Source organism: Hemitrygon akajei, unplaced genomic scaffold (genome assembly GCF_048418815.1).
Source record: "Hemitrygon akajei unplaced genomic scaffold, sHemAka1.3 Scf000077, whole genome shotgun sequence".
NCBI lineage: Eukaryota > Metazoa > Chordata > Chondrichthyes > Myliobatiformes > Dasyatidae > Hemitrygon > Hemitrygon akajei.
Genome location: NW_027331963.1, coordinates 3,056,131 through 3,070,184, shown reverse-complemented (window position 1 = coordinate 3,070,184; position 14,054 = coordinate 3,056,131). Strand labels below are relative to the sequence as shown.

Here is a 14,054-nt window from a genome sequence, read left to right as displayed (position 1 = left end):
GAAGATCTGTAACAGACTTGTCAGGCAAGATTTCCCTGTACAGAACCTATGCTGGCTTTGACTTATTAGATAGATAGATAGATAGATACTTTATTCATCCCCATGGGGAAATTCAACTTTTTTTCCAATGTCCCATACACTTGTTGTAGCAAAACTAATTACATACAATACTTAACTCAGTAAAGTATATCATTAGTCTCCTAGTACCACAAAACCTCATCTGTTATCAAGTGATTCTTAACGTGTCATGACCAATGCATCTGTTATCTTTCTCAGGACTCTGGGATGTAGTCCATCTGGTCCAGGTGACTTATCCACTTTAAGAACCTGAGTTTGCCTAGCACGTTTTCCTTTGTAATAGCAATGGCACTCACTCCTGCTCCCTGACACTCACGGATCTCTGGCACACTGGTAGTGTCTTCCACAGACAAGACTGATGCAAAGTACCTATCAAGTTCATCTACCTTCTCTTCCCCATTTGTACCCCATGAGTATCATTTTCCAGTGGTCCAATATCAACTCTCGCCTCCCTTTCGTATATTTTATAACTGGTTTATATTATTGTATAGTTTGCTGTCTTATTTCACCTTTCCCCTTATAGCTTTTATTTTAAATTTGCCTGTTGTTGGATGTTAAAAGCTACCCAATTATCCAACCTACTACTCACTTTTGCTACCTTATATGCTTTTTTACAGTCCTTAACTTCCTTTGTCAGCCACGATAGCCTCGCCCCGCTGTTTGAGAACTACGTCTGTGGGACATATCTATCCTGCACATTATGAACTATTCCCAGAAACGTCAGCCATTTCTGCTCTGGCGTCATCTCCACCAGCATCCTCCAATCCACCCGGGGAATCACCTCTCTCACGCCTCTGTAATTCCCTTTCATTCCATTGCGATACTACACATGTGACCTGTGCTTCTCCCTCACAAATTGCAGTAGGAATTCAATCATATTATGATCACTGCTTTCTAATGGCTCCTTTACATTAACCTCCCTAATAAGATCTGGGTTATTACATAACACCCAATCTAAGATAGCAGTTCCCCGAGTAGGCTCAACCATCAGCTGCTCTAAAAAGCCATTTTGTTTGCATTCAATACATCCCCTCTTTTGCGATCTCACGCCAATCTGACTTTCCCAATCCTCCTGCAGATTGAAGTCACCCACTACAGTTGTGTCATTAAATTTATTACATAAATGCCAAACATTCAGCAGTACCTGGGGCAGAAGTGAGGATACATGCTTTTACCAAGGAGAGAAGGTGTTTTTGAAGCTGAAAGGCCTGAAGGTAGATAAGACACCGCAGAGTTCAGAAAGAGGTAGCTGAAGAGATTGTGAAGGCATTAGAGTCATAAAACACTACAACACAGGAAAATGCCATTCGGCCAGTCTAGTCCGCGCTAAAGCATTAATCTTCCGAGTTCCAACAACTTCCACCTGGACCATAGCCCTCCATATGCTTCTCATCCAGTGACCTAAGCAAACTTCTCTTAAAGATTACAATCGTCCCTGCCACTTGCTCTGGCAGCTCGGTGCACACTCTCCCCGCCTCTGAATGAAGAAGTTCCCCTTTAGTTTTCTCTTCAAGTGATGAGTAATGATCTATCAGAAATCACTAGATTTTGGAACGGTTCTGGTGGACCAGAAATTTGCAAATGTCACTCCACTCTTTAAGAAGAGAGAGGGCACAAGAAAGAAAATTATTGGACAGTTAGTCTGACCTTAGTGGTCAGGAAGATGTTAGAGTGTACTAAGAGTGTGTTTTTTGGGTACTGTAATTGGGGAAACATGATGAAGTAGGCCAAAGTCAGCCGGATTCTTTCGAGGAAATCTTGACTGACAAATCTCTTGGAATACTTTGCGGAAATAACAGGCAAGATAGATAAAGCAGAGGCAGTGTATGATGTTTGCTTGGATTTTCAAATGATCTTCAACAAGGTACCCCATGCAAGGCTTATTGAGAAAGTAAGGAGGCCTGGGATCCAAGGGCGCATTGCTTTGTGCATCCAGAACTGGCTTGCTCACAGAAGACAAAGAGTGGTTGTAGACTGGTCATATTCTGCATGGAGGTCGGTGATCAGTGGTATGCCTCAGGGATCGGTTTTGGGACCCCTACCCTTAGTGACTTTTATAAATGACCTGGATGAGAAAGTGAAGGTATGGGTTAGTAAATTTGCTGATGACACAAAGGTTGGGTTAGGTTGCGGGGGATATTGATAGTCTTCAAACCTGGGCTGAGAAGTGGCAAATGGAGTTCAACCCAAAGAAGTGTGATGTGGTTCATTTTCTTCGGTCGGAGTCTGATGTGTCGCCGAGAGGTAGGAGACCGCTCGGCCCGTCGGTTTGATGCCAGTTCCCTGGGGAGGGAGAGGAGGGATTTTATTGAAAGGAAAAAGATGGTGTGAGAGGGGGCTGACAGGATGTTTGTCCCGGTGGAAATCTGTGGAAATGTCTGAGCCCACGGTGGTGGTGAGCAGAGGGATTCACATTGGGGGGGGGAAACACCGACAGATGGTTGACCTGCAAGTGGGGCCAATGACAGGGGTAGGAGGTGAGTGGTTGGGGCAACACGGGGCTGCGGAAGATGGACATTTTTTGCACAGAGGGTTAACAAAGTGGTTAGCGAGTATTTGTTATAGAGTGTGCAATGGAGTTTCAACAGACTGATCCCTGAAATGGTTGGGTCATCATATGAAGAAAGATCAAATGTGATAACCCTTTCATTTAGAGAATCGAGGACTGAGAGGAGAACACATTGAAATGCACATCATTACCAGTTGAACCAGGGATCCCAGTCTCTGAAAAAGGGGGTGATGCCTATATTTTATAATAAAACCCCTATTGTTTTACCTTTACCTCCTCTCCCAGTTTTATGGTTGCCCTGGTCCTTCACACCCCCTTACCTGCTTAAGATTCAGCCCAGTAGCAACAGTCAGCAATTCATTCTTTTTGGCTTTTCCTAATGCCTTAGGGGTTGGCGCTTCCAGAAATTTATAAATGTCTATTGCTGCTGATTTCCACACACAAATAAATCAAAAGGGATTTCCCCATTCAAATCGATAATTCATCGATCTATAGCCCCCAAATTTGTTCATATCCCAGACGCAGGCCCCAAATTTGTTACAAACCACAATGCTTTAGAAACAAGCCAGCAGCAATAGACTACACCTGGAGTCTGATTTTGATGTTAAATCTGTCTTTATTAGAATCTACTTGTAATATTGCAACTTAAACAAGATAAACAGAAGTTAACAGTATTAAGTTTGTAAATGTGTGTAAATATAACTCCCAAACTATTGAGCTCGGGGGAAACAAGGCTTGGAGTCTTGAGATGGTAAAGCATACTCCCCAATGCCATTAGGCTTTACAATTCTACCGCCAGGACTTAAGAACTTTTTAAAAGCTATTATTAATGCTTTTTGAGATAGTGATTTAGATGCATATCATATTTTTTACTGAGTTAAGTATTGTATGTAATTAGTTTTGCTACAACAAGTGTATGGGACATTGGAAAAAAAGTTGAATTTCCCCATGGGGATGAATAAAGTATCTATCTATCTATCTATGAAAGTCCAGTTCAACTACAGAATAGGCAATGAGAGAGAGAGATTTGTAATCCAGGGTAAATGGCGAGAGAACACAAATATGTAGAATTCCACAGGTTCCACGGTGGTAAAATGAGAGAACAGTCGCTGTAGATTTTATCTGTCATCATTCCAAATCCACATACAAATTATCACTGAAAGTGACTTGTCACAAGGGGTATTGGCTTCAAGTGAACTACCACACCACAGCCAGGCAAGGGTCAACACATAAGTGGTCTCCACAGGACATCCCAAATCAGATCCACTCCTAAGGATCAAACAAGGTGACAACCACACATTCGCTGTACATGAATCGATAATTAACCCACCTTTGTGGGCATAGGAAACTTCTAAACAGTGACCCTTGGTCACTAGTTCCCTGGTTTTGATCCTTCCATTTTTCCTCATTCGTCTCCGTCTGACTCTGAGTGTGAGTGTCTTTGTCCTCGGTTAAAACTGAACAAACTGTGAGCGATGTAAACAAGCTGCAAGTCAGACTGATTCACCTTCTTAATCTCTCTCTCTTAAAATGACAGTCCACAGCAAACAAAACCCAGGGATTCATAACAATGGCCACTCACCACTGTGAACTGACTGGTGTGCCAGTAGTTGGGACGACTGAGTGAATCCCTTCCCACATTCTGAGCAGGTGAATGGCCTCTCCCCAGTGTGAACTCGCTGGTGTCTCTGTAGGTTAGCTAACTGAGTGAATCCCTTCCCACAGACTGAGCAGGTGAACGGCTTCTCCCCAGTGTGAACTCGCTGATGACTCTGTAGGTTGGATGACTGAGTGAATCCCTTCCCACAGACTGAACAGGTGAACGGCTTATCCCCAGTGTGAACTCGCTGATGACTCTGTAGGCTGGATGACCGAGTGAATCCCTTCCCACAGTCTGAGCAGGTGAACGGCCTCTCCCCAGTGTGAACTCGCTGATGCCTCTGTAGGGTGGAAGAGTGAGTGAATCTCTTCCCACAGACTGAGCAGGTGAATGGCCTCTCCCCAGTGTGAACTCGCTGATGTCTCCGTAGGGTGGATGACTGAGTGAATCCCTTCCCACAGACTGAGCAGGTGAATGGCTTCTCCCCAGTGTGAATTTGCTGGTGTACCAGTAGTTTGGATGACTGAATGAAACTCTTCCCACAGTCTGAGCAGGTGAACGGCTTCTCCCCAGTATGAACTCGCTGATGTAGCTTAAGATTAGATGACGATGTGAATCCCTTCCCACAGACTGAGCAGGTGAACGGCTTCTCCTCAGTGTGAACACACTGGTGTGCCATTAGGTCAGATGACCGAGAGAGTCCCTTCCCCGAAATTCAGCAGATGACCAGCCTCTGCCCGGTGTGATCTGACTGGTGTGTCCACAGGTGGGATGCCCGGCAGAACCTTTTCTCACAAACAGAACAGGTGAATGGTCTTGTCCAGTGTGAACTTGCTGATGTACCTTCAGTTGAGATGACCGAGTGAATCCATTCCCACTGTCTGAGCAGGTGAACGGCCTTTCTCCTGTGTAAAATGCCGGGCTTGCTAGTTGGTCAGATGACCGAGTGTATCCCTCCCCACAGTCTGAGCAGGAAGGCTGGTCGATAGGATCCCTTGTTCCACTTCTTAAATATCTAGACAGAGACAACAAAACTGGTGTGCCGTGTTTGAGCTTCCTGGAGACAAATTCCTTCCCATTTTTAACCTGTAAAAGATATACAAAATCCATCAATGGGTTTAGGACAACATTTCAGATGAGATTACTTGAGTTGCCAAGGTTTGATTTGGTATCACACTGTTACAGTGAGGTTAAACCCAAGTTGGACAGAGAAATCATCTCCTGACTGGGCAGAGTGCTGGTATCTGGAATGACCATCAATTCCCTAATTCGTTTCAAGTTCCAACTCCTTAAAGTGCAGGGTTACAAGCTGCAGCTGGATGCACATCTTGTAGGTGAGGGCACCAGGGAGACTACAGGTCTCCCCATCTTCCCTCCAATACCCCCTCTAACTTGTAATAAGCAGTATGTACATAAATCTTGCACTGTGCATTTTTTTTACCCAGTGACAAGATGTGCACAGTGAATTTTATATAGAGAGGTATTCATTTTCACAGCTGGAAAATCACAGTCAATAGGAACTTTGATCTCCTCTGGGTTCGATCCAGTTCATCTGCATTCTCACACAACCTATGTAGCTGGCCTGTAATGGGTAATGAAGGATTTTCTCACCAAAGTTTTTGCATATTGTCCATATGTGGTTTGCTTGCTAAGTTACGCTTTAAAAAGTCAGATTTCCAAATATCACTTCACTTCTTCCCACTTGCAAATTCTCCAGCAACTTTTGCATCACCACAATACACACAGGTAACACCAGTTTCTGTACTCCCCTGAAGCCTCCCCCATTGACTGACAGTGGTGAGCTCAGTGATGGCAATGCCACTGAATATGAAGGGAAGGGTAGTAGTCTGTCTCATTGGAGTCTGGCACATTTGTGATGTGAAAGCTACATGCTTCCCTAGGCAAAGGTGTTTCATATCATTAAGTACCCAGAGAGAATGGGACAAAACATGTTCTCATGGGTAGAAAGGTCCAGAACAAGAGGAGGTAGAACAAGCAACAGACACAAAATGCTGGAAGAACTCAGCACGCCAGGCAGCATCTATGGAAAAGAGAACTAATGCTGAATTTTGCCGGCATTTTGTGTGCGTTGCTTGGATTTCCAGCATCTTCAGATTTTCTCTTATTAGTAATTGGAGGTAGAACAAAGGTGATTTTCTCAACTGGTGATATAAAAGATTTTGTTCCCTTTCTCCGAGTTCCTAATCCTTGCATTTAGATAGCTGGAGCTCAGCTCTGTCTGAGAGATCCATCGGTTCCCATTCACTCAGCAGCCGGAAGCTCCCCGGGGCATGTGTACGGATCGTAGTGCTGAGAGACAGGGATGAGAGCAGGACTGTTCCGGGATTGTTGGCCACTGTGTCCGGATTTCACAGGAATTATTCCGAAGTCGGTGTTTAAGATAAAAACACGGAGAATCGCTCTTACCTGCAACCGACATTTTCAAAGCCTTCTGTGTACTGCGTGCATGCGTGAAACTCAGGGACGTCCTCCGCCTGATGTCTGTGTATTTCATCTGCGCTTTAGCGCCGGCAAAATTCTTAACGCATGGCCCTATGGGTAATCACGGTGCCATCAAACATTTCTGCAAGCACCGGTTCAATGTCCATACCTCATTTTTTTTTATTGTGGGTATAGAAAAAATCTGCAGCTGTTTTAACAGAGAAAGCCGCTCCGATAAGCAATATACTCAATATCAATGTGTATCTAATGCCAAAGTAAAATGCATATATAAAACACAGGAGATTCTGCAGTTGCTGGAAATACAGAGACGCACACACACAAAACGCTGGAGGAACTCTGCAATTCAGAGAGCAACTAAGCAGCGGAGTACACAGGCTAGGCATGCGGAAGGGGCTCGGCCTAAATGTTTTCTATTTATTCCTCTCCAAAATTTCTGCCTGATCTGTTGATTTCCAACTGTGTTTTGCAGAAATTAACCACCTTTTTTTTCGATCAACCAGTTTCCAAATGCTTCTAATCTTTCACTTTTAACCACATCGTGCTGGTCTTATTCGTCCTCCTCCTCTGGACCCCATCTCTCTCTGGAGCCCCTGACTCAGGCTGGCAAATCTTCGGTTTCTGACTCTGCACCATCGGAGATTCACTCGCTAGTCTGCTGTCAGACTTTAGAGGTGCATTGTGTTAAGAGACCGCAGGTTCGCTTACTGTGAGTGTCGCTTTAAGTGCCTGAGTGAGGCGGGGCTGTGATGTCAGACACAAGAAGAGAGAGAGAGAACGTCAAAACCACAGTGAGCTCATCGTCTTATTCACCCTGGAGAAAATCATGCAGGGAATTCATGTAGGTGTATAAGATGATGAGAGGCATTGGTTGTGTGGATAGCCAGAGGCTTTTCCCCCAGGGCTGAAACAGCTAACACGAGGGGGAATAGGTTTAAGCTGCTTGGAAGTAGGTACAGAGGAGTTGTCAGAGCTAAGTTTTTTAAGCAAAGAGTGGTGTGTGTGTGGAATGCACTGCCAGTGACGGTGGTAGAGGTAGATACAATAGGGTCTTTTAAGAGACTCTCAGATAGGTACATGGAGCTTAGGAAAATAGGTGGCTATGTGGTAGAGCAATTCTAAGCAGCTTCTAGAGTAAGATACATGGTTGGCACAGCAATGTGGGACAAAGCATCTGTAATGTGTTGTGCATTTATATGTTTCCATGAAATTCACGGGAAATCTCCTATCCCACGGAGTGGTGACTAGTTGCAACCTGTCATCTCAGGGAGAGTGAGAGGGGAATGACGGGGAGAGATTTTGATATACTGATACGGAACAGAAACATGGGCAGTAACCAGATGGGCTGAGTGGCCATTCTAGTGTACATTGTGAGTGTGGTAGAGACAGTAAGTACCTGAGACACGGGATTTGATACAGAACTGATTTATATTTCACAGATCCACAATATTAAACACCAGTCTAATTTAAGGCTAACATCAGCAGAACGGACTCCTCCAATGTTCAGTGACCAGGGTTCAGTCCTGGGTGCGATGAGCAGCCGCAAGAACTGCAAAATCTGACAGTAACAGTCCCTCATGAACCTGCAGCTGCCTTCAGTCACCGTGATGGTTAAACATTTAACACAGAGATGATTTGAACTTCCTCCCTGATGTAGGAGCGTTCAGACTTCTAAGGAAAAAAAAGAGATAAGAAAGTTGTTTGCACCATTAGGGATAAACAGAGAGGAAGAGGTGGAAAGTTTCTTGAATGCATCTATTTTAATGCTAGGAGCATTGTAAGAAAGGTGGATGAGCTTAGAATATGGATTGATAACTGGAAATATGATGTTGTATCTATTAGTGAAACATGGTTGCAGGAGGGGTGTGATTGGCAACTAAATATTCCTGGATTTCATTGCTTCTGGTGTGACAGAATCAGAAGGGCAAGAGGGAGATGTATTGCAATGCTTGTCCGAGAAAATATTACAGCGGTGCTTTGAAAGGATAGATTACAGGGCTCATTTAGGAAGCCTATTTGGGTGGAATTGAGGAATGGGGAAGGTATAGTAACACCTATAGGGGTGTATTATAAACCACCTAATTGGGAGCGAGAATTGAAAGAGCAAATTTGTAAGGAGATAGCAGATATTTGGAGTAAGCACAAGGTTGTGATTGTGGGAGATTTTAATTTTCCACACATAGAAACATAGAAAATAGGTGCAGGAGTAGGCCATTAGTCCCTTCAAGCCTGCACCGCCATTCAGTATGATCATGGCTGATCATCCAACTCAGAACCCTGTACCTGCTTTCTCTCCATACCCCTGATCCCTTTAGCCACAAGGGCCATATCTATCTCCCTCTTAAATATAGCCAATGAACTGGCCTCAACTGTTTCCTGTAGCAGAGAATTCCACAGATTCACCACTCTGTGTATGAAGAAGTTTTTCCTCATCTTGGCCCTAAAAGGCTTCCCCTTTATCCTTAAACTGTGACCCCTCGTTCTGGACTCCCCCAACATCGGAAACAATCTTTGTGCATCTAGCTTGTCCAATCACTTTAGAATTTTATACGTTTCAATAAGATGCCCCCCAATCTTCTAAATTCCAGTGAGTATAAGCCTAGTCGATCCTAGTTATTCCATGCAATCTTTAAATGCTTGCCATTGCATATGAATGTTGAGGAACCAACTAGAGAGCAGGCCATTCTACATTGGGTATTGAGCAATGAGGAAGGGTTAATTAGCAATCTTGTTGTGCGAGGCCCCTTGGGTAAGAGTGACCATAATATGGTGGAATACTTCATTAAGATGGAGAGAAACATAGTTAATTCAGAAACAAAGGTACCCTTAAAGAAGGGTAACTTTGAAGGTATGAGACGTGAATTAGCTAAGATAGACTGGCAAATGATACTTAAAGGGTTGACGGTGGATATGCAATGGCAAGCATTTAAAGATTGCATGGATGAACTACAACAATTGTTCATCCCAGTTTGGCAAAGAATAAACCAGGGAAGGTAGTGCACCCATGGCTGACAAGGGAAATTAGGGATAGGATCAATTCCAAAGAAGAAACATATAAATTAGCAAAAAAAAAAGTGGCGCATCTGAGGACTGGGAGAAATTCAGAGACCAGCAGAGGAGGACAAAGGGCTTAATTAGGAAAGGGAAAAAAGATTATGAGAGAAAACTGGCAGGGAACATAAAAACTGACTGTAAAAGCTTTTAGAGATATGTGAAAAGAAAAAGATTGGTCATGACAAATGTAAGGACCTTTAAGTCAGAAACAGGTGAATTGATCATAGGGAACAAAGACATGGCAGACAAATTGAATAACTACTTTGGTTCTGTCTTCACTAAGGAGGACATAAATAACCCTCCGGAAATAGTAAGGGAATGAGGGTCTAGTGAGATGGAGGAACTGAGGGAAATACATGTTAGTAGGGAAGTGGTGTTAGGTAAATTGAAGGGATTAAAGGCAGATAAATCCCCAGGGCCAGATGGTCTGCATCCCAGAGTAGCCCAAGAAATAGTGGATGCATTAGTGATAATTTTTCAAAACTCCTTTGATTCTGGATTAGTTCCTGAGGATTGGAGGGTGGCTAATGTAACCCCACTTTTTAAAAAAAGGAGGGAGAGAGAAACCGGGGAATTATAGACCGATTAGTCTCACATCAGTGGTGGGGAAAATGCTGGAGTCGGTTATCAAAGATGTGATAACAGCACATTTGGAAAGAGGTGAAATCATCGGACAAAGTCAGCATGGATTTGTGAAAGGAAAATCATGTCTGACGAATCTTATAGAATTTTTTGTAGATGTAACTAGTAGAGTGGATAGGGGAGAGCCAGTAGATGTGGTATATTTAGATTTTCAAAAGGCTTTTGACAAGGTCCCACATAGGAGATTAGTGTGTAAACTTAAAGCACATGGTATTGGGGGTATGGTACTGATGAGGATAGAGAATTGGTTGGCAGACAGGAAGCAAAGAATGGGAGTAAATGGGACCTTTTCAGAATGGCAGGCAGTGACAAGTGGGGTACCGCAAGGCTCAGTGCTGGGACCCCAGTTGTTTACAATATATATTAATGATTTAGATGAGGGAATTAAATGCAGCATCTTCAAGTTTGTGGATGACATGAAGCTGGGTGGTGGTGTTAGCTGTGAGGATGCTAAGAGGATGCAGGGTGACTTGGATAGGTTAGGTGAGTGGGCAAATTCATGGCAGATGCAATTTAATGTGGATAAATATGACGTTATCCATTTTGGTTGCATGAACAGGAAAACAGATTATTATCTGAACGGTGGCCGATTAGGAAAAGGGGAGGTGCAACGAGACCTGGGTGTCATTGTACACCAGTCATTGAAGGTGGGCATGCAGGTACAGCAGGTGGTGAAAAAGGGTGAAAGGTATGCTGGCATTCATAGCAAAAGGGTTTGAGTACAGGAGCAGGGAGGTTCTACTGCAGTTGTACAAGGCCTTGGTGAGACCGCACCAAGTGTGCAGTTTTGGTCCCCTAATCTGAGGAAAGACATTCTTGCCACAGAGGGAGTACAAAGAAGGTTCACCAGATTAATTCCTGGGATGGCAAGACTTTCATATGAAGAAAGACTGGATCGACTGGGCTTATACTCACAGGAATTTAGAAGATTGATGGAGGATCTTATTGAAACGTATAAAATTCTAAAGGGATTGGACAGGCTAGATGCAGGAAGATTGTTTCTGATGTTGGAGAAGTCCAGAACGAGGGGTCACAGTTTAAGGATAAAGGAGAAGATTTTTAGGACCGAGATGAGGAAAAACTTCTTCACACAGAGAGTGGAGAATCTGTGGAATTCTCTGCCACAGGAAACAGTTGAGGCCAGTTCATTGGCTATATTTAAGAGGGAGTTAGATATGGCCCTTGTGGCTAAAGCGATCGGGGATATGGAGAGAAAGCAGGTACAGGGTTCTGAGTTGGATGATCCGCTATGATCATACTGAATGGTGGTGCAGGCTCGAAGGTCCGAATGGCCTACTCCTGCACCTATTTTCTATGTTTCTATCCACTGTCAACCCTTTAAATATCATTACATATCAATCTTAGCTAATTCATGTCTCATATCTTCAAAGTTGCCCTTCTTTAAGTTCAGAACATTTGGTTCTGAATTAACTATGTCACTCTCCATCTTACTGAAGAAATCCACCATATTATGGTCACTCTTACCCAAGGGGCCTCGCATGACAAGATTGCTAACTAACCCTTCCTCATTGCTCAATACCCAGTCCAGAATGGCCTGCTCTCTAGTTGGTTCCTCGACATGTTGGTTCAGAAAACCATCCCGCACACATTCTAAGAAATCCTCTTCCTCAGCACCCTTACCAATTTGGTTCACCCAATCTATATGTAGATTGCAGTCACCCATTATAACTGCTGTTCCTTTTTTGCACGCATTTCTAATTTCCTGTTTAATGCCATCCCCAACCACTACTACTGTTAGGTGGCCTGTACACAAATCCCACCAGCGTTTTATGACCCTTAGATTTACACAGCTCTACCCATATCGATTCCACATCCTCCAGGCTAATGTCCTTCCTTTCCATTGCATTAATCTCTTCTCTAACCTGCAACGTTATCCCACCTCCTTTTCTTTCCTGTCTATCCCTCCTGAATATTGAATATCCCTGGATGTTGAGCTCCCATCCTTGGTCACCCTGGAGCCATGTCTCTGTGATTCCAACTATATCATATTCATTAATAACTATCTGCACATTCAATTCATCCACCTTATTACGAATGCTCCTTGCAGTGACACACAAAGCCTTCAGGCTTGTTTTTACAACACTCTTAGCCCTTATACAATTATGTTGAAAAGTGGCCCTTTTTGATTTTTGCCCTGGATTTGCCTGCCTGCCACTTTTACTTTTCTCCTTACTACTTTTTCCTTCTGCCCCCATTTTGCACCCACTCTGTCTCTCTGCACTTGTTCCTATCCCCCTGCCACATTAGTTTAAATCCTCCTGAACAGCAGCAGCAAACTGCTAGGTCTAGGAGGAGGGACAGCCCTTCAGTGATTCCTGTGTATGCAGACTGGAAGCCTCAAGAAATGATAATGATCATGAATCAGGCCCCAGATAGAAAAGAAAAACCAGCACAGTTTGCTCAGTGTGTCCACAGTACTATACAAATGTTTAATGTGACTCCACAAGATTTATTCGGTCTCTGCTGCATGATTCTCTCAGCTGATGAAGGGCAGAAATGGAAGGTAAAATTGAGATACCAAACCTATCAGGAGTTACAGGTGGGAAACCATAATGAGAATGAACAGACAGACCAGATTATTCAAGCCTTGGAAAGGGCTCTCCAGCAACCTGTAAACATCACTAAAGTACCTGAATGCAAACCTAAGCCTGGGGAATGGGGACCAGACTATTGAGAGCGATTTGTGGCCTGCTACGGCACCTTCGCAGGAGACCAAGCCTTTAATGATGGGAATCTATCCCCCCAGTTCAATGCCCTACTGCTCCAATGCTTACCAACTAAGTTAGCCAACATGATTAAAACAAATAAAATGGACTGGCCAGAGAATGACCGAAATCGAATGCGACGAGCTTTGACATATCATTAGGACCCAACTTTCGAATCTCGATCAAACCTGAAGGGAACTAATATTAAAGGTGAATATGCTCAGCGGGAAGAAGGACGCGAGCGGGCTATATCTGAGGAACAGAAATGGGAACAAAAACCTACCAAGGGACAGGTGGGGACAACAACCCGTTTAGAAACTGACGAGAAGATGCTTCCAACCATGAGTGCCAACCCTCAGGAAGAGCCCAATGTAATATTGCAAGTTGCTGGAAATCCAGTTCCATTTATGATTGATATGAGGGCAACCACAACACTCTCGATCAGGAAATAGTATCGGAAAAGGAATTCCAGCTATCAGATGCCACAATCACTCTGTCTGGTTTCGAAGGCACGGAACGTATGTATTCACGTACCCAGCCACTGCAGGTGGAATTCCAGGGGAACCAGTGTGAGGTTTCATTTACAGTCACCACCAGACAGGGGTGTAATCTCGTAGGGAGAGACTTGCTTTGTCCGTTTGAAGTTGAGATTCTATGCACGGACAAGGATATCATGCTGGAACTGCGAACAACTGATAGCTTCCTCAGTTTCTGACCACCCAGTGGTGGGCACTTTATCTGAACTCCAGCACATTTGAACCCCTTCTGCCAGCCGCTGACCCTCATGTGTCTCTGTGCTATGACCCTACGTGGTGCTCAACTGAGGAAAGCTAATATTATGCACCCCTCGAGTGACAGAAATTCCCAGTCACGGTGATTGGAGAGGTTAAAGGAAGAGACGGCATTGCATTTCTGGTCGAAGTTCCAGATTTCTTTTGGTGACAGACAGGACTGGTGGTTCCCAATACCACCTTCAGGGTTTGCC

General features: G+C 43.9%; 2 protein-coding genes across 3 annotated transcripts in view; both read right to left on the bottom strand.

Moving 5' to 3' along the window:
* LOC140722423 (uncharacterized) overlaps window positions 1-14,054 on the bottom strand; it is a 324,366-nt gene that overhangs the window by 266,246 nt on the left and 44,066 nt on the right. Inside the window, exon 3 of the mRNA XM_073037167.1 lies at window positions 3,398-4,779. Within this exon, the coding sequence (XP_072893268.1) occupies window positions 4,150-4,779 (630 nt within the window). The 3' untranslated portion in view covers window positions 3,398-4,149. The remainder of the gene's footprint in view (window positions 1-3,397; window positions 4,780-14,054) is intronic.
* Window positions 1-14,054, bottom strand: part of LOC140722452 (NACHT, LRR and PYD domains-containing protein 3-like) — a 289,733-nt gene that overhangs the window by 271,036 nt on the left and 4,643 nt on the right. The gene's annotated exons all lie outside the window — the stretch shown is intronic.